This window comes from Silurus aristotelis (genome assembly GCF_946808225.1).
Source record: "Silurus aristotelis genome assembly, chromosome: 13".
NCBI lineage: Eukaryota > Metazoa > Chordata > Actinopteri > Siluriformes > Siluridae > Silurus > Silurus aristotelis.
The window spans coordinates 23,575,056-23,597,338 of record NC_139586.1 but is presented as its reverse complement, the minus strand read 5'-3'; the positions used below and the strand labels follow the sequence as shown (position 1 = coordinate 23,597,338).

The following is a 22,283-nucleotide window of genomic DNA, read 5'->3' as shown; positions in this document are numbered from 1 at the left end:
GATAGATCATTGAAGACGATCGAGCAGAAACCAGGACGAGATCCTATAGGAATAAAACGTGCATCCAGAATTCTTTAAAAACTTTTATTTTCTATAAGTAGAATTTCAATAAACAGCAACTGAACACTTTGACTGTCGGGAGAGGACGATTACAGTAACACGCTTCAGAGACGCTTTTTTTTTTCTTTACATGGAAAAACAATGGAAATGTACCAGGCAATGTCTCACTCGCTCCTCACGACCGAGATGAAGGTCCAGAGATTCTTATTGCTACTGTCTCTGAGAAAACACACACACAGCATAAACACGTACATCATGCGCACAGAGCCATCAGTTTATTAGCGTGAACACTGTGGTCACTAATAACCTGGCAGCAGTCGAGTTGGATGGTGATGATGCCCTGCGTGTTCCCTGACGTAAAAAAAAAGTGGTTTAACAAATGAACTAAGTGAGAAGTACGTAACTGACAGAAAAATAATTCCACTTCCTCGTTTTATGTTTCCAGCCTCTCCGTTCATTACAAGTAAAATCAGTGGCTAAAAAAAACAGTTTTATGTCCAGTCTCATAGAAATATGAGCGCTCAAGAATTTCTCTGTATTAATATATTAACCAGGATTTATCAAATAGTTACACATGTATAAATATATATATATAACAGGTCTGAACTTCTTCGGTTGGCGCTTTCGCTGAGAAAATCAATTTGAAAGGAACGAAATCGGCCAAAAATCTCAATCGCGATCGACAGCGGTGTGTCTGCTTGTCTGGTTTTGTGCTGGAGCTACAATTCTACTAATAAATCATGATGCTTCGAGCACAGCATGTGCCTTCTGACACCATCGTCATCATCGAGCTGAAAATAAGTCCAATGAACACTCTTACAATCTCATACTTAGAGTTTGATTTAAGGGGCGTGGCCTGAAGTGAAAAGGCAGAGCTTCAGATTTAGTTAATTTTTTTTACCCTTTAATGAATTGTCATGAATTTTATAGTTATAGCAGTGTGCATGTGTGTGTAAATATATTATAATTTTTTATTTAAATAAGTAAAAGAGCACCAATTCCCGGATCTGTAAAATCTAGTGTCATTTTAATATATGAATAATTATAATAATTTCATCCACTGTTGAATGTACAATTACAGCTCCAGTACAAAAAACCAACCTGGTGCACTAAAATGTTTCAACTGATAGACGACATTTAGAGTAAAGCGAATATTGAGTTTTTTGGCAGAGTCGCTCCTGACCTTCTGAAACAAAGCACATTTTTAAAGTGGCTTTAACAGTTGCAAAAGTAACCCAAAGGCCTCTGAAACCTGAGGAGCAGTGCGGTCTGCAGGCTCGCTCAGAAAACATACACACTTGCAGAAAAACAACAAGAACAGCGTGTGCATGGGAAATCGGATGAGGATCATGAAAGAACAAAAAGCCTAAATGCATAAATAAGGTTGATGGATGGATGGAGCCGAAGCTGAGGAGTGTGCTTCCTTTCGGGAGATGATGTCAGAGAGCCTCGTACGGTTCAGACCCATTTCCTCAGGCAGGACGGTCCAGTTCTAATTGCGGTGCATACCAAAATAAAAATTCACTCTTCTTTTTTCAGTGTTAAAACAGAAAAAGCTTAAAGATTGAGAGATTTCCTCTGTAAGTCGATGACTTCTTTATACCCTAGCAGTGAGAGGCTTCCACAGGAGAGAGGGTCAAAATGCTGCGGTCATTGGAAGCAAACGGATCTGAGTCATTCCACGATCTGGAAGCATCAAAAAAATCAAATTTAAAAGGATGAAGCAGTGAGCAGCACTGTGATGACATGACAGAAAATGGTTCAAATGTTTATAGACACACACTGACTCAGATCCTGAGTAACCAGTGCTGTACCGTAAATTCCCCCTAAAGCATTTTCTTTCTAATTAAACAATCCCTAATTTTGCTAATGAATTATTCATTATTTTCATCTTAAGCTCATTATACGCTATACGATGATACTTGAGCAGCTTTGATGCTGAACGATAACATCAAACTGATTGGATTATAGACAGACACTGTATCTGTAGTGTATCTGTATCTGTACTGTATCTAAGTGGGAACCAAATGTCCCCATTAAGGGATAGGAATATTTACCAGTTTGGACCATTTATGAAGGAAAACTGAAACATACACTGATCAGGCATAACATTAAGACCACCTGCCTTATATTGTGTTGGTCCCCCATTTTGCTGCCAAAACAGTTCTGACCCATTGAGCAACATCATCATTACGTTCTTCAGTAATTTGAGCTACAGGCGCTCGTCAGTTGGGTCGGACCACCCGGACCAGCCTTCACTCACTACACATATCAATGAAACTCGGCCGCTCTTGTCGTCTAGCCATCACAATTTGTTCCTTGTTAAACTCAAAATCCTTAGGCTTGCCCATTTTTTTTTGCTGCTTTACAAAATGTGACTAATGTGACAGAGTGGATGAAAATTAACCAGGCAATATTTAATGGCTATAGAACTTTCCAGTGTTGTTTTCATGCAGGATGGTGCCCCGCCTCATGTTGCTCTTAGTGTGCATGTCAGTCCATGTGATTTTTTTTTCCTCTGGTACTATGCAAAGGAGGAGTTGTACAGGACAAAGCCTTGCACACTGGAGAACTTGGAGGCACGGATTCAGGAGGTTCTCAGCAATATCCCAAACCACTTCCTTCAGAAAACTTTTCATTCCCGGCTGTTTGAGGAAACTGGTTGACGCCACCAGTGCCTACGTGGAAATGTAAAGATTTGCTTTCATTTTCCTATGTAATAAACTACATGTACAATTTGTATCAATAAATTTGTATTAGAAATATGGGCTTTATTAGCAGTTCTTAATGCCTAGTTACATTTCACCCACCCTGTATTTCCCACCCACTAATAGGTGTTGTGATGATGAGATAATCGGTGTTATTCACACAATGGTATGCCTGGTCGGTGTATACAGTATAGACACTTTTTCTCAGGTTACACTGTGAGAACCTAAAACTCGAAATGCACAGTTCTGCAAAGATTTTCCTTCTGTCTCATTCTGACACATGTATAATTCTTGTTGGAATGAGGATTTATCACAATTGTTCTTGTGACTTCTGATTTTAAAAACATGATGGATTACGATTTAAAGGGCTGTAAATCTGAGGCAAACACTACAATATTTCTAATAAAACCTTCAAATAGTTCCTGAACCTTTACCATAATCCTGTGACTGTGTGAAGAGAAACTGTGGACTTGATGGTGAATTTATCATGTCATTCTTTGTGTTTCCCGTCTGAGCTTCTCTGCCCTACACTTCCCCTAGTGATGACTGAGGGATGAATAAGATGGCATGTTAGCGCAGCATGGGGAAAAGGACAGAAGAGACAGGCGTTTAAAACTATTTCAATGAAATGCGCTGATGATCAGTTGTAGCAATTACTTAGATATCTAGAGCACGGATGAATAGATATGCTCCCTTTCTGTTTTTTACAATCCTGTTCTCACTAATAACAGCTACAAACAGTTGTTTTGTCGTCACTCCACGGAATTATTTTATTCTTAAAAATACACGATTGTGAAGAAGTCGATCACGTGTCATTATCATCAGAAGAAAATGGTGTGGAATCTCACTTCCTCCAGTTGTCACACATTTACTACATGAACAAAAGAATAAGGACGCTTGACTTTTCCAGTCATATATGGTTTTTCCCCAAACTAATACCACAAAATTGGAGGCACACAATAGTATAGGATGGTTTAGGATGCAGTAATATTGCATTTTCCCTTCACTTGAACTAGAAGACCCAAACCTGTTCCAGCATGACACTGCCCCTGTGTATAAAGCTATGCTTTACATGGGTACGAGTGGTCTGCTATAGAGCTCTGACCTTCAACCCCATTTGAACACCTTCGGGATGAATTAGACTGCTGACTGCACCCCAGGATTCCTCACCTCACCTACATCAGTATCAGTACTTTACTAACTCCTTGGCAATGAATGAGCAAAAATCTCCACAAACACACTCCACAATCTAGTGGAACATCTTACAGCTGCTATCAAACATCAAGGGTTTTATTCCTTCCATCAGGAACACCTGATTATCAGCACATCTCATGTATAGCTATATGAAAGAAATGATAGTGACAGTGGATAAACAAACAGAAAAAAAAAAGAAAGAAAAGCACACACGTGCGCGCGCACGCACGCACGCACGCACGCACGCACGCACGCACGCACGCACGCACACACACACACACGCACACACACACACACACTCTTGCCCCCGCACTACACCATCACGAAGCACACCCAAACCCAACAGGCAGCTCCAGCGGATCCTGTCACCTTCTGTAAGGCTTCGAGTTTAAAGTAAATTATAGAAGGGGGAAAAAAAAAAAAAGAAAGAAAAGAAACCTTTCATAGTAAACAGCTCTACAGTTCCAGTGTCTTGTTTATTCGGACATTCCAGAGGCGTGGCATAAAGAGTAAAGGCATTGAGGGAAATTAAAATCCCTTCGATTAATTAATGGGTATTAAATGGGGCTTTTTTCCCCTCTCTTTTAAATGTGATTAACATGGCACATATACTGATGATATACATAGGCTTGTGCAATACTGAGTTTTCTCTACTTGCACATCTTTAAATAATAAAAAAAATATATTAATGATCAGCTGGATGATGGATTTTTAGATGATTCTGGTTCTGTAGTAACGTGAAGTAACTATGTGTTTATTTAAAATAATGAATTATGATTTATAAATAATGTTTTATAGATTATTCAGTGGCGCACCAACAAAATACCGTCGATGTTAAATTTATACGTGTCTACTTGTAAACTGAGTTGCACATTACATATATAGATTTAACTCAGTCGTCATTTTCCTCGACAGAAAGTCCAATCGAGATCGCACGAGTCGTGTCGGATTCTTACCGATTTGATCGTTAATAATTTGTAGGCGTATTTCTGAGCGATAACTTGGTAGCAGCGCACTCTGGTGTTCGATTGCGGAACTGCAGTACATGCATAAAGGTTTAACAGGTCCGGTAGTATAATAATAATATATTTCGAGTAAACAACACTGCACACCGTGGCAGTGAAATATCCTGCTGAGACGATTATATTGTAATATTTATCGTACAAGCCTATGTTAAACATTCAACGTTAATGTCTAATGAATGCGTTCTAATTACGTACAGGGTTCCTACACATTTTTCATTTCAAAATTCCAGACTCAAATAAGCAGACTTCCCTAAAGATTTTTTAACATAATGGGTAACGTTACAACCCGATGTGTCATATTCAGAATTTAGGATGTTTTCCATGTGTTTAGGCGCACAGTCGGGGTCGTGGTACTGTCATGGCAATTGCTGCCTCACAACGTAACAACCAATCACAGCTGTGCAGATCCAGTCTAGCACGGATCTTTTGGAATCGCTGAGAGTCGGCTCCCAACTCCACACAAAACTCCTTCTGGTCATGTTCACACGAATACGTTTTCATTTCAAAATGCAGATTTTTCTCTCTGTTTTGAGAGAACATCGAGATGGCGTTTACACTCAATAAAAGCGTAGCTTTTTGAAAGCACTTTTTTTTTTTTTCTCAGAAAAACGATGACGCATTTTTAGTCGTTGCCGCGACGCAGTCAAAGAGCCGGGAAGTAAATAAACGGCAGGGGGGAAATGCAGGTCGGAGCATCTTATGCTTTGCTTATGACCTGTACAGGGACACAAGCATTTTCAGACTTTTCAGCATGAATGATTTGGATAAAAACGCCATTTTCAAATGTCTCCAAAATGGTGCAGACGTAATCTTTGATTTATAATATTAAATATATATATATATATATATATATTACAAATTCTTCATTTAACATTCAAAATGCGTAGGAACCCTGTTGTTATTTACATCAGTTGCAGTGAAACGCTCATTTCCTTTACCTTTTAAAGTTATTATGCTAACTTTATTATGGTTGATTATAAATTTGAGCGTGTAGCATTTATTACATAATCGTACAGAAATTTGTTTCGTGTTCTTCCTCATTCCCTTCGATTTTCCAGCGACAATGGTGTGTGGTCCCGTTGTTTGTGGCTGTGTTGCGATGAATGATGTCGCCCCGTGGCAGTGGTTTAGCATCAATGAAGCAGTTTGGTGAAAATGTGCCTTTTTCACTAAACTAGTGCTCGTCTCAAAGCTTTTCTACGCATGTACTTGAGGACAAACTGCGAGTGCATTACGACTGCGGGCTGCCCGAAAACACACACCAACATTCCACTAGGTGGCAACGTTTCCAAAACTCCGCCTAACATTTAACGAGAATGAATAATGCATCGAATAGTGTAGTCGGGAGTCTGTAAGACAACAGAGCTGAAAGGACAGAAAAGGTGGGACGGAGAAACAAAGCCACAGTTAAGACAGCGAGAAATGGACAGACTCAACAGCTTTTCCCAAAGTGCGTCTGCGGCCGCGTTCATGACGCCCGAGACTTTTTGAAGCTACATGTAAAGGCCTTTTAGCGCAGATGGCTGCGCCCGCTAAGCTGACGCCTCACTCCCCCCCACCAACCCTCCCCCTCACAACCCCCCCTTTGCTACAGCAGCGTTGAGTGCTCCTGGCTTCTCTCTAATGTGAGTGTTAGACAGAGAGAACTGGCACCTGTTGGCTCGCTTCAGTCGCTCCAGAAAGCCACAGAGACCACGGCCTTCTGGGAAGCAAGACACTGAGTCCATACAGGTAATGCCTTCGTACGCCTCCATACACTGCACAGAGAAAGAGAGAGACAAAAGAAACATGAGAAATGAGTATTAATACAAATAATAATCTCACCGCATTTGAAACATAATACACCGATTATTGAGTGTACATTTATAATATGTAATGTGGCACACACACACACACACACACACACACACACACACACACACACACACACACACACACACGACGAATGTGTGATGCAGTGTAAGTGGAAATTACACAAAGCCCACAATCCATCTACAAGAATGATGGATGAAGCTTCAGTCCGAGCAGGAGGACGTCCTTCACCTGCAGGTGACCATGACACATTGAATTACAGAACAGCTCCCAGGTGCACGTGTCCACCGTGGATCACGTGTACTACAATCAGTCTTTGTGCTACAAACGTGAACAGAAACGGGAAGCTTGTAATCAACAGATAATCGTGGCGCATTGACGTGCAGCGCGCAGCAGCTTCTCGGCAATCAATTAGCTGCAGTACTAATCACTGATTATTAAGAGGATACACAACTAGTGGGTTAAAAAAAACATACATTTATTCAAATATGGCAATAATTTAACAGATTCTGAAGATTTTGTCCCAGAATCACACCAACTCTGCAATTCTCTACCAAAAAAGACACATTTGGAATAAAAATTAAGTTTTTTGGATACAGAATTCAATCAAAATGTTGAATGAAACATTCATTAATTTCACACCAATGCCTTATGAATCAAATCAGATGTTACCCCCTACTTTCGACACTGTTCTGATAAGAAACTCTCAGATTCGGCATCTTCATCTACAGATCGCACTAAACTGCACTGCGCAAAGAGAAACTCGATCATTCAATCTGTTTGTAATCTCTTCCCGGGCCAAATCTTCACCTCCTCATCCTGATGACTAAGCTAACAAAAGCATCACACCTCTTCCATTGCCACCAAAAATCCCTCGGAGACATGCTACATCTCAGCTTTGGGGGAGGAAAAACTAACTAGGTGCTCTTGAGCTGAGCTGAGAGAGAATGCAGCGTCAGCTACTGCAATGCATTAAAGAAGCCAAATATGTGATTATCTGCTGATTCTGCGAGTAAAGCATTTGTTTAAAATCGTTTTTCTTTTTTTTCTTTTCAGTGGCACACCAACTAAATACCGCCAATGTTAAATTTATACATGTCTAATGTAAACTGAGTTGCACATAACATGTCCCCAACCCCCGGTGGCGGCCCACTGCTCTAAATGTTTTATTATCAAATTCTACTACTGAATGATGCCTTCATGAATGTGATGACTTGGGGTTTACTGCAAAATGCAAACCCACTGAAAATGCTCAAGAACAAAAAGATCAGATTAAACTGCTAGAAGATATAAACCACCTGAATTGAAGCTGATAGTCAACAGAAGTACAGTATACAGAGGCAAAACTTAAAAGATTGTTCAATTAGTTATGGATCCGAGTGTATACACTGAAACGGCCATACCATCGAAACTGTACGCTTTATATCTGGAGGTTGTAGCTCTTCTGCTTCTCAAACCATTCCTGAACAATGTTTACAGTTGGACAGGTGTGATATCCTGAGAAAAGTGGCTACTTCAATTTGATATAACTTTGCTACGGAGGGGTGTAACTTGGTCTGCAATAAAGTTTAGGTAAGTATCACCCATAGATGAGCTCGCACACATATAAAAATGAATTGAATTGAATAAGCACTGCATATAAAACAGCACCCTGTCATCTAGCAACCCCAATCTGGCCCTAGTCAAAGTCACTCAGATCCGTACTTTTGCCCGTTTTTCCTGCTTCCTACACATCAACTCTGAGATCGGACCGTTCACTTGCTACCCAATACACCCCACCCTTCCACATCGTAACAAGACAATTAATGCTATTTCCTTCATTGGCATTGGTTTTATTGTTATGGCTGATCAATGTGCTGATAATGAACTCCTCAAAGTTTCATATTTAAACTGTGAAGTATTTAATATTAAGCTAAAATCGCTGACCTGAGTGAGTTCGGGCTGCAACAACTAACTGGGAAATAATTTAAATAAAAAACACCGTTTAAAAATGTATCCGAATTAGCACAGACATAGCCTTAAATGTATAAAATAAAATACAATTTATTATTATTATTTTTTTAACTTAATTTCATATTTTAGAAAACCGAATAGTGCAATGGTATGGAAACACACATTTTTAATACTCAATGTTCTTTTTTTTTTTAATACTAATCCAGACCTTTAAATCACTTGAATCAAATTCTATACTTTTTCCTACTTCGAAATGTGTAGGAACCCTGATGTTATTTACATCCATTGCAGTGGAACGCTCATTTCCTGTCCTTTTAAAATTATTATCCTAACTTTATTATGGTTGATTATAAATGGCGAAGAGTTTAAAATCAACCGGCAGCAGGGAAAAATGTGCGTCCCAAGTCACGAATGAAGAGGAAACATCAGCACGGTAAACTGTAGAATCCTCAGCATGTGTAAATAGTAGAGTTTAATGAAGTGCCATCCATCCATCCATCTTCTCCCGCTTATCCGATGCCGGGTCGCGGGGGCAGCAGTCTAAGCAAAGATGCCCAGACTTCCCTCTACCTAGACACTTCTTCCAGCTCTTCCGGGGGGACACCAAGGCGTTCCCAGGCCAGCCGGGAGACATAGTCTCTCCAGCGTGTCCTAGGTCTTCCCCGGGGTCTCCTCCCAGTGGGACGCGCCCGGAACACCTTCCCAGGAAGGCGTCCAGGAGGCATCCGGAACAGATGCCCGAGCCACCTCAGCTGACCCCTCTCGATGTGGAGGAGCAGCGGATCTACTCCGAGCTCCTCCCGAGTGACTAAGCTTCTCACCCTATCTCTAAGGGATCGCCCAGCCACCCTGCAGAGGAAGCACATTTCGGCCGCCCGTATCCGGGATCTTGTCCTTTCAGTCATGACCCAGAGCTCATGACCATAGGTGAGAGTAGGAACGTAGATTGACCGGTAAATCGAAAGTTTCGCCTTGCGGCTCAGCTCCTTCTTCACCACGACAGACCGGTACATCGACCGCATTACTGCAGAAGCTGCACCGATCCGTCTGTCAATCTCCCGTTCCACCCTTCCCTCACTCGTGAACAAAACCCCAAGATACCTAAACTCCTCCACTTGCGGCAGGAACTCCCCACCAACCTGAAGTGGGCAAGCCACCCTTTTCCGACTGAGGACCATGGCCTCGGATTTGGAGGTGCTGATTCTCATCCCAGCCGCTTCACACTCGGCTGCAAACCGTCCCAGTGCATGCTGAAGGTCCTGGTCTGATGAAGCCAACACGACAACATCATCTGCAAAGAGCAAAGACGAAATCGTGTCGTCACCAAACCGGACACCCTCCGACCCCTGGCTGCGCCTAGAAATTCTGTCCATAAAAATTATGAACAGAACCGGTGACAAAGGGCAGCCCTGCCGGAGTCCAACATGCACCGGGAACAAGTCTGACTTACTGCCGGCAATGCGAACCAAGCTCCTGCTTCGGTCATACAGGGACCGGACAGCCCTTAGTAAAGGGCCCCCGACCCCATACTCCCGGAGCACCCTCCACAGGCCGCCGCGAGGGACACAGTCGAATGCCTTTTCCAAATCCACAAAGCACATGTGGACTGGTTGGGCAAACTCCCATGAACCCTCCAGCACCCTGTAGAGGGTATAGAGCTGGTCCAGTGTTCCACGGCCTGGACGAAAACCACATTGTTCCTCCTGAATCCGAGGTTCTACTATCGGCCGTATTCTCCTCTCCAGTACCCTGGCATAGACTTTCCCAGGTAGGCTGAGAAGTGTGATCCCCCTATAGTTGGAACACACCCTCCGGTCCCCCTTCTTAAAAAGAGGGACCACCACCCCGGTCTGCCATTCCAGAGGCACTGTCCCCGACCGCCACGCGATGCTGCAGAGGCGTGTCAGCCAAGACAGCCCCACAACATCCAGAGACTTGAGGTACTCAGGGCGGATCTCATCCACCCCCGGTGCCCTGCCACCGAGGAGTTTCTTTACTACCTAGGTGACTTCAGCTTGGGTGATGGACGAGTCCGCCTCTGAGCCCTCAGCCTCTGCTTCCTCAATGAAAGACGTGACGGCGGGATTGAGGAGATCCTCGAAGTATTCCTTCCACCGTCCAACGACATCCCCAGTTGAGGTCAACAGCTCCCCACCTCTACTGTAAACAGCATTGGTGGGGCACTGCTTTCCCCTCCTGAGGCGCCGGACAGTTTGCCAGAATCTCTTAGAAGCCAGCCGATAGTCCTTCTCCATGGCCTCACCGAACTCCTCTCAGGCCCAAGTTTTTGCCTCGATAACCACCCGGGCTGCAGTTCGCTTGGCCTGCCGGTACCCGTCAGCTGCCTCAGGAGTCCCACAAGCCAACCAGGCCAGGTAGGACTCCTTCTTCAGCTTGACGGCATCCCTTACTTCCGGTTTCCACCACCGGGTTCGGGGATTGCCGCCTCGACAGGCACCGGAGACCTTACTGCCACAGCTCCGAGCGGCCGCTTCGACAATGGAGGTGGAGAACATGGTCCACTCGGACTCAATATCTCCGGCCTCCCTCGGGATCTGGTCAAAGCTCCGCCGGAGGCGGGAGTTGAAGATCTCTCTGACAGGAGGCTCGGCCAAACGTTCCCAGCAGACCCTCACAGTACGCTTGGGTCTGCCGAGTCTGTCCAGCTTCCTCCCCCGCCATCGGATCCAACTCACCACCAGGTGGTGATCAGTTGACAGCTCCGCCCCTCTCTTTACCCGAGTGTCCAAGACATACGGCCGCAGGTCAGATGAAACGACCACAAAGTCGATCATCGACCTACGGCCTAGGGTGTCCTGGTGCCACGTGTACTGATGGACACCCTTATGCTTGAACATGGTGTTCGTTATGGACAAACTGTAACTAGCACAGAAGTCCAATAACTGAACACCGCTCGGGTTCAGATCAGGGGGGCCGTTCCTCCCAATCACGCCCCTCCAGGTGTCACTGTCGCTGCCCACGTGTGCATTGAAGTCTCCTAGTAGAACGACGGAGTCCCCAGTCGGAGCACTGTTCAGCACCCCTCCCAGAGACCCAAGAAGGCCGGGTACTCTATACTGCCGTTTGGCCCGTAGGCACACACGACAGTGAGAGACCTATCCCCGACCCGTAGGCGCAGGGAAACGACCCTCTCGTTCACCGAGTTAAACTCCAACACATGGCGGCTGAGCTGGGGGCTATAAGCAAACCCACACCAGCCCGACGCCTTTCACCATGGGCAGCTCCAGAGTTGTAAAGAGTCCATCCTCTCTCGAGGAGTGTGGTTCCAGAGCCCAGGCCGTGCGTAGAGGTGATCCCGACTATCTCTAGTCGGAACCTCTCAACCTCACGCACAATCTCAGGCTCCTTCCCCGCCAGCGAGGTGACATTCCACGTCCCTAGAGCTAGCTTCCGTGTCCAGGGATCGGGTTGTTGAGGCCTCCACCTTCGACTGCTGCCCGATCCTCTTAGCACCGGCCCCTTACGGTCCCTCCTGCAGGTGGTGAGCCCACTGGAAGGCGGCCCCACCTTTTTTATTAAGTCTGTTAGCTTGCTGCGTTTTCGTTTCGTTCCATTCTCTTTTTATAGCATTTGTCTACTACAAAAGTAAACTTCTGTTTTCAATCGTGATTTGCTGCGGCTTTACTACGTTTAAATGCTTGTTTTCAATGTTTACATATTTGTATGCATATCTCATTTAAATATTATACTAAATTAATTGAAATATTCTAGATGCTTATATCTTTACCACTGAACACAATGTCTGTGTATTTTTTTTCTTTTTAACAAAAATTGTCAAAACAATAGAAAAAAAAATCTAAAATCAAAAAAACCATTTTTTTAAGCATGGTTGTCAACCTGCCATCTGCAATTATTTTTTTTTTAAAACAATAAATATGCTGATTTGCACAAACTGCTTCACCTTTGCACAACTGCATACTCAAATGCTTACTCAAATGCTATTTTGTTGTTTGTTTTTATTTGTTTTTATTTTATTTTACTTTACAGAAAGAAACAAAACCACGTGAGGGAATTTGTTAAAAGAAGTAATCCCCATCCACTTCTTAACAAGCAGCCACACTGAGCTTCAAAATTCACAAATAGAGTTAAACTCAATATGTTGCTTTTGCATTTTTTTTACGTGCACTTTTACAGATAAATACTCCGAATTAAGGTTTTATATAGTTAGAATAAGCAAAACATCTAATTAAGTGTTTCGTAAAAGAAAAAAAAAATTCAGATCCATCGATTAATGGAGAGAAAAAACAAACAAAAACCCGATCATCAAAATAATCGTTAGTTGCAGCACTAGTGTGAGTGGAGCTGCACCAGTAAGTAAACTGAAACTCACATGGTATCATAGATCTTGGAATCAGAGCAGTACAAGTAAATTAGCACAGCAACAAACTATTAGATAATTCATTTAAACAAAATAAAAAAAATTTCTGATGTAGAAATCTGTGGAAAGTGAGTGAGTGATGTGCACTGATCTGTTGCCATGGATTACTGATTTCTGCAGGAACATACTACAACTGACAACTTGAGAAATCGCTTCTCTGTGTGTGTGTGTGTGTGTGTGTGCCCGCCTGCCTGCCTGTGTGTGTGTGTGTGTCACAAAGAGATTAGTGTGTCAAGCTTAACACTAGTAGGAACAGAGCCATAACTTTAAACTCCACACCACTTGGCTTTGCCTTACTGGAACTGATCTACTGGTTTTCTATCAAACAAACAAACAAACAAACAAACAAACGACAGACAGAGATCAATTAAATAGATGCCTCAGGTTTAAATCTGTCTTACAATCCATCTATTTATCCAGCCTTCTATCTAAGAATCCTTTTATCCATCCATTCATCCATTTTTCCATCCATGAAGAACAGAAAAAACGGTACTTATATTAGTGTTTATGGAAAATAACTATAATGTTTAAGTAAAAAAAAAAGAGCGACAAATTCTGATGTTAATATTATTGCTATATTCAAAACAAGAAATTAAGCAGATGGGGGCATTTCAGAGGATGTGTGTTCATATTATACACAAAGATGCATCACTTGGGGATACAGAAATGTAACATCAAAGCCAGAAAGCTCTGATCTGGGCAAAGATTATAATGTAAGTTTCATCACAGTGAAACAGCATGTCACAGCCTGAAACACACACAGCCGCTGGGACTGTTAGAGATTACACAGAACAGTCTGAAAGAAGACAATACTCAGCATAAAGTGGTGTTTAGATGTGTGCCATTGTTACTATTTTATTGTAAGTGATATATTCACCTGTAATTGTTTTGGCAACATGTAAAAGAGTGAAACAACAGCCTTCTAATGAGAAATGGATTCTCTGTAGTGAGACAATCGCCATCTTTAATGAGCTGAAATTAAACCTGCAGAGTCGTTAATCAAATGAGCTTCGTAGAGACATTCTCTCTCTCTCTCTCTCTCTCTCTCTCTCACACACACACACACACACACACACACACACACACACACACACACACACACACACACACACACACACACACACACACTAATATTTGGTTATATAATATACCGCATGGGAATTATGTTTGCTTGATTTCGTTTACCACACCAGAGCCCTGAGGAGTAAAACACTGTTGTTCTGTGAAAGTAAAACAAAGACATCATAATGTGATAATATGGAGTTACTGCTAGAGATCTGATGCTGATTATCCTCCTATTACAGCATGTCCTCAAGTGTTTCTTTTCTCCTAAAACAGCATGGGTACCTTTAAATCTCTTTATAGTCACCTTTAATGACAAGAAACAAGTTTTGAATCAAGTTAAAATGCTATGCACAGCCTTTCCCTCCCCTGAATTTAATTAAACAGCAAACAAACGCACAGCTGGTCATGTTACTGAGAAACAGGAAAGTTCAACCCCTGACCTGAAGATGTTACAGATTTTCTTCGAACTGTTACGAAGCACTAATATTCGAGAATGAAAAGTTGAAGACAAGTGAAACAGCTTTGTGGTGTAATGATGTGGTGTAGCTTGGGTTCGCTGGTGCGAGTGGATTATGAATGTACTGACATTTCATAGTAAAACACAAAATATATCAGCAAACCAGTTGGTCACATTGTTAATACAACAATCAATTGGATTACTGAAGCTAATCATTGCTGGACAGTATACATTTATTGGTAATGAAGATAAACACAATAACAACAACAACAAAAAAACCTTATACAGCCACGTAGAAATCGTTTAGAATCATATATAAAAATACCTGAACAAGTATATTTAAAAGAAAAAAATAATGACATGCTCTCGCATTATAATACCGGATACGATAATGTCTCTTAACAAACCCAAAAAGGGCATCGTAAACTATTTGTTTTAAACATACTGCAAAAATATAGGTAATGACTGAATGATTTAAACGCATGCACATCTTAAAGGCACGAGTGTGAGGATCAGAAACACACAGGCTCTGATGGATGGATGGCACAGTACAGAGTACACAGATGATGGAGCAGAACCCAAACATTTACCTTCCCCAATGACCGGAGTGATCACACACACACACACACACACACACACACACACACACACACACACCTTCACTCACTCACTCACTCACTCACTCACTCACTCACTCACTCACTCACTCACTCACTCACTCACTCACTCACTCACTCACTCACTCACTCACTCACTCACTCACTCACTCACTCACTCACTCACTCACTCACTCACTCACTCACTCACTCACTCACTCACTCACTCACTCACTCACTCACTCACTCAGGTCTAGGCTGGGCAGTACTACCTAGGGAAAGGGGGGAACTGCATGATCGGTAGAGGAAGGAGAAGCAGCTAGCAGTTGCCAATTGTCCTCCCCTCTGTCCCTGCTTTCAGCAGAGTCATATTCTGAGCCGACTGAAACTTTATCCTCTTCCATCTGGAAGAACAAAACAGCTGGTTAAGGCTGAAATCTCAGGCCAAACCAACATAACAGGAGAACGAAGGGGAATAAAAAAAGAAATAAAGAAAAAGCGCGTGAGCAAGAAAATGGCCACTAGTCCACTGCAGAGAGCATGCTGAAATTAGATGCTGTAGTTTCCATATTTTTCTGGAATATGTGTCACTTTTTAGCGTTTTGCGATTTATAATCGTATAATCGAGATTACTATGTAAAGGCAATCATTTATATTACTGCTGTAGTCCTCCAGCAGTTACGGTATCTGACAAGACAAACGTTCTGTGATTGCTGATAATAGCTGCGGATATTAACATGGTACTGTAGGTGCACTGTAGCGCCCCATAAAGGCGGTAAAAAAATTGTACAACCCTACACGTGTTATTAAAGCTATATAAAAATTACGAAAAACATTAAAGTTAGGATGAACGTATACATATCACCTTTCTAAAATAATCCTTTTTTTTTTTTTTTTTTTTAACAATAATCTCATGCTAGATGGACCGGAGATTATGTTCTTTGCTCAACGCAATAAATTATAACAAATAAACCAGACTGTAGGTTTGTTTTTGTGGCACATGCAGTCTATGATGATTTAAAAATAAAAAAACCAGGATTACAGAGCTCACATCAGCCTGAGCATTGTGTGCATGCACAAATGTGGAAGACGTGGAACAACAGCACGTAGTGGGTTAGTTGTGGAACATGCGCTTATTAACCTGAATACTAGCATAAAATCAAAACGTCTTCAGATAAGAAGCTCTAGTTTGATGTTTATGCTACAATTAAAATTGTGCATAAAACCACACCAACTGGGTTACAACTAGAGATGGCATGTATCCAAAACCTGCAAGAATAAAAAAGCTGATCTAATATTGGAGGAATAAAATCCCTGATATGCTCTTGAAAGAAATCGAGGGTGAAATGTCAGAATTGTTTGTAGTGCAGCAATAAAAATTAAACAGGTCAATGTTGACCATGTGGCCTAATTTCAACAACAAAACATTTTTGGGGTGTGGATTTAAAATGTTTAAAATATAAATTGAAATGTCCTTTTTTTTTTGCCAGGATTCGTTTGATTATTGCTTGCTATATACACAGAACCAGACGAAAGTTTATACGCAGTTGCTTCTTCAGTGTTTTTTCTTCATTTCTTTTTATTATCAATATTGTACATTAATACTAAAGACATCCAAACTATAAAAGAACACATGAAATAATATAGTAAACAAAAAAGTGGTAAAAAAATCCAGAATATGTTTTAGATTTTCAGTAGCTAAATTTAGTTTTCATGACTACTTGGTAAACTCATGGTATTCTCTTATCAGAGAACTTAGTCACCTGGAATGGTTTTTAGTTTACAGATGTGCCTTGTCAAGAATTAAATATATAAAGAAATAGGCTCTCATGAGGATCGTAGGATATAAAGAGCTCCCTCTGCTGCAGAGGATACGTTTATTAGAATTACCAGCCTCAGAAACATATACATATTTACATAAATGCTTCTCCAAGTTCTCCAACCCCAGACATATTTCAACATTCACTGATCAGAGAAACTGTGTGAATCAGGATTGCTTGGTCGAATTGTGGAAAAGAAACCAATACATTGGAAGAACAACATACAATAAAGATTTGCTTCGGCTAAGAGAAACACAAAGAATAGACATTAGATCGGTAGAAAAACTGTCCTTTGTTCCGATGAGTCCAAAATTTACACTTGGTTGGTTTACACCTTGGTTCTAACCAGGGTAAACAAATGGTTCCTGAATATAAAAAAAATAATTTCTGAAGAAAGAAAAATGGTTGTTTACCATTTTTTCGTTTACTACATCATTCCATACATGTTCTTTCATAGTTTGGATATCTTTAGTATTCATGTACAATGTTGACAACAATATACTAAAGAAAAAATTGTGTCAACTTTCGAGTGGAACTGTACATGAATGTATTGCTATTATTATATTAGTTTTATTATATTTATCAATATTTGCTATTTTTTTTTTTTTTTTTTTTTTTTTTTTTTTTTTAGAAGAATACGAACTTTTATTTTTTTTAAAAAGTGGACAACTCCAGTGACGAGTGTAATACAAATTTCAACCACTGGGTTTGTTCTCACTTGCTGCAGTTATAAAAATATAGGAATATAAACATTCAAGTAAATTTAAGATAAGGATGAAGAGGTGCATATCAGTACACGCAGGCAGACTCAGGCAGGCATGCAGGGTGAACTGTGACTGAAATTATCAATTTCTTTACCCTATCTGATTTCCAGTACTGATTTAACACACGTTAGCTTTCTAACACATTACATTTCCATAGTGTCATAATATCTCATGATGGTGTAGTGAAATTTACAAATAAATAAACATTATAAACCTCATTACAGATTCTTTCAATTTGTTTAATGATTTCTAAATAAATATATGCTTTTCTAACTCATATACTTGTCCTAGCTCATTTCCTAAACCGTCCAAGATGGCAGGAAGGACTCAACCTAAGAAAGATGTAGAAGGCAAAGTGTGTTAAAACAGTATTGCTTCTTTCTTACTCTCTCTTTCTTTCTTATTTATTTACTCACTCTCTCTCTCTCTCTCTCTCTCTCTCTCTCTCTCTCTCTCTCTCTCTCTCTCTCTCTCTCCTTTTCTGAATGCTGGTTAGTTGGGTTTGACCACAGCATGCAGCATGACACTGAGGGGTTAAACGGCTCATCCTACTCTACCTAATCTTGCCCAGCTGATTCTTGGCTCTGGAGAGCGGCTGCAGAGCGATGAAGTCATCACCTATAGCAACTCGGTTGGAGTACATCTACAGGGCAAGAGAAGGAGGTGAAAACACACACACAGGATCAGTGAAAAGAGAACAAGGACACAGACGTACAGCAATGCCAACACACTCACAGCCGGACATTTGAACCCTGCATTCACACTGGCACTCGGCCCTTATTGTAGCAAAAGAAAGCAACCATTGAAACCTTCTATTTATACAAATAAGAATCTCTGAAATGTCTTGGTAATGAGTGAGGACATGGAGATGCGCTTTAGAATATCAAATCAACTTCTGGATTTCATGCTGTTTCCTGTCACTGTAGATTTGCCATAAATACATTTGATGTAACTTATGCTGGGGTGAAAGTGAAAGGGCTGAGCGTTGAGAAGAATTCTATTTTACGCCCATGAGAAGCTATATAATGGGAAGATATACCAGACAATTTCTAGAAGAAATTGCAAAGTTGTATTTGCAATTGCGTTTTCCATATGTGGACGCGCAAAACGTGACGTGATCCAACGCAACTGCAAATCTCGTTGAAATTGTGTTCATACTCTACAGAATGTGTTTGTGGCCGTGATGAACAGCAACATCAGTAATGTCTCTCTATTGCTTCCAATACAAGATGCAGTCATTGTTTTCATTCAATTCTAAATGTTTTAGATTAATTGCACAATTATTATAATTGGACTCTAGAAGCATCGACCTGACATTTTCGCCAAGCGATCGTGATGGCTTTGGAGTCAGAAATGCCAAATCGTGGAAAAACTAATTGCTGCTATGTGAGCGCAGGGTTAGACAGAAACACACCGTACCAGAAAAATAAACACAAAGACCTAAAAGACAATATAGTCACACCATCACCCACAGAAAGACTGATAACTATCTCTCTCTCGTTCTTTCTCTCACACACACTCACAGACATGCACACAGAGAAGCATACAAAAGCAGACATGCACAGACATACAAACACGGAAAAACACAAAAGCTGGAACGGAAAAAGTTAACGAGCAGAGAATCTACATTAGAAGATGCGGTTTGTTCATCTGCTTCACTCTCAGAGCCTGAACAGGTTTAAAGCCTCAGCTGGGACTCACTGTAAACATTAGGTTAGAGTTAGAGGTGTGGTCATGTGACCTTTTTTGTGTAGGGAGGCAGATATATAGAAGATGGTTATGACTTTATGTCCCTGCACATCCGTGTGATTATATAATCAGCCAGTCATGTGGCAGCAGTAAAACACGTAAATTCGGGTCAAGAGCTTTGCTCACATCAAACATCAGAATGAATCAAATGCTCCGTCATAATCGGACGGCATTGAGATCACAGTTGAAATATTTCAGAAATCTTTCGATTTTTCACTCACAAAAGTCACACAAATGTAGAACGAAAACGAAAACACAGGCAAGTCTGTGGATGGAAAAGTCTTGATAATAAGATGAGAGGGGTCAGAAAAAAATGCCCAGACTGGGCTGAGCTGACAGGAAGTAATGCAAATATCCACTCTTTATATTTTAACACGGTAGAACAGAAAAGAAAAGCATTTTGAAAATGACAACGTGTCGAACCCTGATGCATATCCCACTCCTGCCAGCTGAGAACAGAAATCCACACTATATTCTAATCGACAATATCCGTTACCGATTACATTTTGCGCGCCAGCTTTATTCACCAATTTGTTCTGCAAAAAAGGGTGAAATCAGATTATTTTATTTGTCCATTGAATACTACTGGTTCTTCCTCTTTGTGACATGATACTGTAATTTCATTGGTTAATCTCCATTTGAAAGATTGCTTTACTACGTTGTTTTTTTGTTTGAACCTCACAAATAAACTGTTTTTGGCTTTTCACTAGTAGTCTCGAAAACAAAAACTGAAAACCAAAACTATAACTGGGTCTTGTTTTATGTCTTTTCTTCCAACTGCCATCACAAAAACACCATATGTTACTCCCCTACCCTAGGTTAAAAAAGGGGAACGCAACACTGGTGGCTCCGGTCCACTAATTGTCGAGCAGCATTTCAAAAGTACATTACATGCCATTGTGTTCTCTATCTGAACTGGGGTGTATTACTATGTACAGCACTCCACTTGTGCTGAATTCCAATTTATACAGTAGAGTAGGCATGCCTCCCAGCCAACCAATCAGGGGCTTTCTGATGGATTGCACCAAAGACATGTACAACAGTGTGCAAGCATTAAAGGAGTTGCTCAGAAGAACGAGAGAAACTGCTTTTGGAATTACAACCCCCTTTCAGTTCAGTTTAAATACTTGTTAAATATAAACTGTTTCACTTTTTGGAAGTCTGTGGGACTCGGGTTGCAAAGGAGTGGAACATTTCCGATAAATCTCCAGGAACATTCCATGGGACTTTGGGGAAATATTCCAAGATGGAAACTTACCAGGAATTTATGGAAATCTATAGGAATTACTTGGAAATTTAGGAAAATGTATATAAACTGTATCATATACAAACAAAATTTCGTTTGGCCATAAACTGACATGCATGCAAAATAATATAGTTTTAAAAATGACATTTTTGACCGCATAATTTTGTTGCACAATAGCTTACACACAGCACAAGGATGTTTTATGTCATATTTATGCAATTTACGTGAAAACTCGCCAAGATGGACGTTTTTATTTTACATTATTTTGTGTGCAGGATTCAGGAAATGATCTGTGTTATGTAGGATGGTGCTGTACACGTAGTGGTTATGGCCGTAATAGTTTTGCAGTAAGTGTGCTTTGTGCAATTTTGTAAATTCCCAGTTTATTGCCATTAATTCTCATTCTCAAGTTTCCAGTATAGAAAATTCCTGGAATTTTGCAACCCTACATGGGACACATTTAAATACATGTGCATCATAGTACGTAGTACACAGAGTTTCATATCTGACTTAATTCCAGTCCTGTGTGAGAAATAATTCCCCTTTTAACACTTTTATTTTTGCTACAGTAAAGAAGAACTCCGTGTGGACAGACCAGTTATTCTACAGGTCATTATCATTTTAACTTCTCTAAAAGAGGAGGGAGGTGGTATTGATTACAGAGAAAAACGCCACACCACAATGCAACCCGAAACTTGTTTTAAACCTCATCTTCTTAACAAATTGCCAGCTTGACTGTACTTTAAAGTTTCCACAGGATGTGGTTTCTCTACATCAAAATCATTCAGGCCCAATGAGGTTCTGCGACTGTGATATCAGTGTGTGGAGCTACCAAGCCATGCCGTGTTGTGCTTAATGACATGCTTCCTGCGTATTAGTGGCAGCTTATGCCGTGCTCGTGACAGCTGGGTTTGTTGCGTCGATGCAAAACGCTATGTTAGGTTCTGCACATCAGGACAGCCGTTAGTGCATTTGATAGTAGAGAAGGAAACGCATTCTGACCTGAGATTTCTGCGTGCTGGTGGGATTTAGGTGTCTGTAAAACACTTTTTTTATGACGTCAGGGAAGAGGCAAGTGATGATTATGATGATGATGGCAAACCAGGCCGAGCCGCTGGACAACAGCTGGACGAAGACAAAATACATGTCCTGCGTGTGGAGAAAAGGCCTGTAGGGAAAGGAAATAAAGCTGTTACGCCCTTGTAATAAAAACACGTGCCAGAAATCTTAAGGAAGCTAACAACAGCAACTTAACAGCAGCTAAAACAACTTTTTATTAATATTACAGTTTTTTCTTTGAAGCATTTCTCAAATTATCCTTATATTTGCAAACCAATGCATTTCTTAAAGCAATTAGTACAAACGGCATAACACGTCATTTTCTCATAAAAGCGGCGCACGCTTTCAGTATTTTCTGATTTAAAATACGGTTTGC

General features: G+C 41.0%; 1 protein-coding gene and 1 long non-coding RNA gene across 8 annotated transcripts in view; one reads left to right on the top strand and one right to left on the bottom strand.

Moving 5' to 3' along the window:
* Window positions 1–70: 70 nt before the first annotated feature.
* The window catches only part of atp11b (ATPase phospholipid transporting 11B), a 67,556-nt gene continuing 45,343 nt past the window's right edge, over window positions 71–22,283 (bottom strand). Inside the window, exons 28-31 of one of the 7 annotated variants that reach the window (XM_083559041.1) lie at window positions 21,851–22,016; window positions 18,411–18,496; window positions 15,542–15,673; window positions 6,641–6,744 (exon numbers count right to left, since the gene is read on the bottom strand). In XM_083559041.1, coding sequence (XP_083415167.1) covers window positions 15,589–15,673; window positions 18,411–18,496; window positions 21,851–22,016 — 337 coding nt within the window. In that variant the 3' untranslated portion in view covers window positions 6,641–6,744; window positions 15,542–15,588. Of the gene's footprint in view, window positions 1,747–6,640; window positions 6,745–14,887; window positions 15,674–18,410; window positions 18,497–21,850; window positions 22,017–22,283 lie in introns of those variants that run through there. The other 6 variants (XR_014536392.1, XM_083559039.1, XM_083559043.1 and 3 more) reach the window with 6 other exon arrangements.
* Window positions 2,641–4,765, top strand: LOC310736129. Its single transcript, XR_014536467.1, has 2 exons — window positions 2,641–2,750; window positions 2,895–4,765. It is a non-coding gene; the product is annotated as an uncharacterized lncRNA (long non-coding RNA).